The sequence below is a fragment of the Nicotiana tabacum genome, chromosome 12 (assembly GCF_000715075.1).
Source record: "Nicotiana tabacum cultivar K326 chromosome 12, ASM71507v2, whole genome shotgun sequence".
In the NCBI taxonomy this organism is placed as follows: domain Eukaryota; kingdom Viridiplantae; phylum Streptophyta; class Magnoliopsida; order Solanales; family Solanaceae; genus Nicotiana; species Nicotiana tabacum.
Window position 1 is genome coordinate 51,191,593 of NC_134091.1, and position 1,131 is coordinate 51,192,723.

Genomic DNA, 1,131 nt, shown 5'->3' on the forward strand with positions numbered 1-1,131 from the left:
TTTACTTACTATTGTGTGTGTGCGTTCTGTGGGAACTGATAGAGAACCATATTTTCTATACAGTTTGGTGGACTTTTAGTTTACATCAATTGGTATCAGAGCAGGTTCTTTCTATAAGGTTAACACCTAAAAATGATCCACATGGCAGCTCCACCAAACTTTGAAGAAGGTCAATCAACCTACAGACCACCAAGATTCAATAGACAATACTACATATGGTGGAAGACAAGAATGCATGATTTTATCATGGCTGAAGATTCAGAGCTTTGGGATGTCATCTGCGATGGACCCTTCATACCTATGAATACCATTAGCGAGCCAGCAGTGACAGTTCCAAAGACAAGGAAGGAGTATAACGATGTCGGCCGTAAAGATATAGAGAAAAACTTCCGAGTAAAAAAGATTCTCGTCTGTGGTATTGGACCAGACGAGTATAACAGAATTTCAGTGTGTCAATCTGCCAAGGAGATCTGGGAGGCTCTCCTAATCGCACATGAAGGAAAGACTCAAGTCAAGCAGTCAAAGATCGATATGCTCACTACTGAGTATGAAATCATCAAGATGAAGGATGATGAGTACATTCAGGACATGCATACTCGCTTCACTTCCATCATCAATAAGCTTCACTCTCTATGATAAATCATTCCAAGGAACAAACTGGTCAGAAAAATACTGAGTGTATTACCTAGTTCTTGGGAGAGTAAAATCAATGCTATCATAGAGGCAAAAGATCTGCAAAAGTGACCATTGATGAACTCATTAGAAATCTGAAGACCTACGAAATGAAGAAAAAGAAGGACCATGAAAGAAAAGAACCCAACAAGGAGAAGAACCTGGTTCTCAAGGCAGACAACAGTGACTCAATTGGTGAGGATGCTGACATGGCCTATTTGACATGGAGGTTTTAGAAAATGGTTCGCAGAAATGAAGGTATCCCAAAAAAAGGCAGCTTCGGCAGATCAAAAGGCTATGATTGCTGTCATAAATGGGGGAAGCCAGGATATTTCATCAAATATTGTCCTCTCCACAAGCAAGACCAGTACAAGCACAACACAGACAAAACAGCCAAGAGGAACCCGGTTCCTGACAAGAAATTCAAGAGAAAAGATGTAGCTGACAATGTTGTGAAAC

At 40.5% G+C, this 1,131-nt stretch overlaps 1 protein-coding gene across 1 annotated transcript; it reads left to right on the top strand.

Moving 5' to 3' along the window:
• The first annotated feature begins 231 nt into the window (after positions 1-231).
• On the top strand, positions 232-636 carry LOC142167155 (uncharacterized). The gene has a single exon (XM_075227315.1). The coding sequence runs from the start codon at positions 232-234 to the stop codon at positions 634-636; it is 405 nt and encodes a 134-aa protein (XP_075083416.1).
• Positions 637-1,131: the final 495 nt, after the last annotated feature.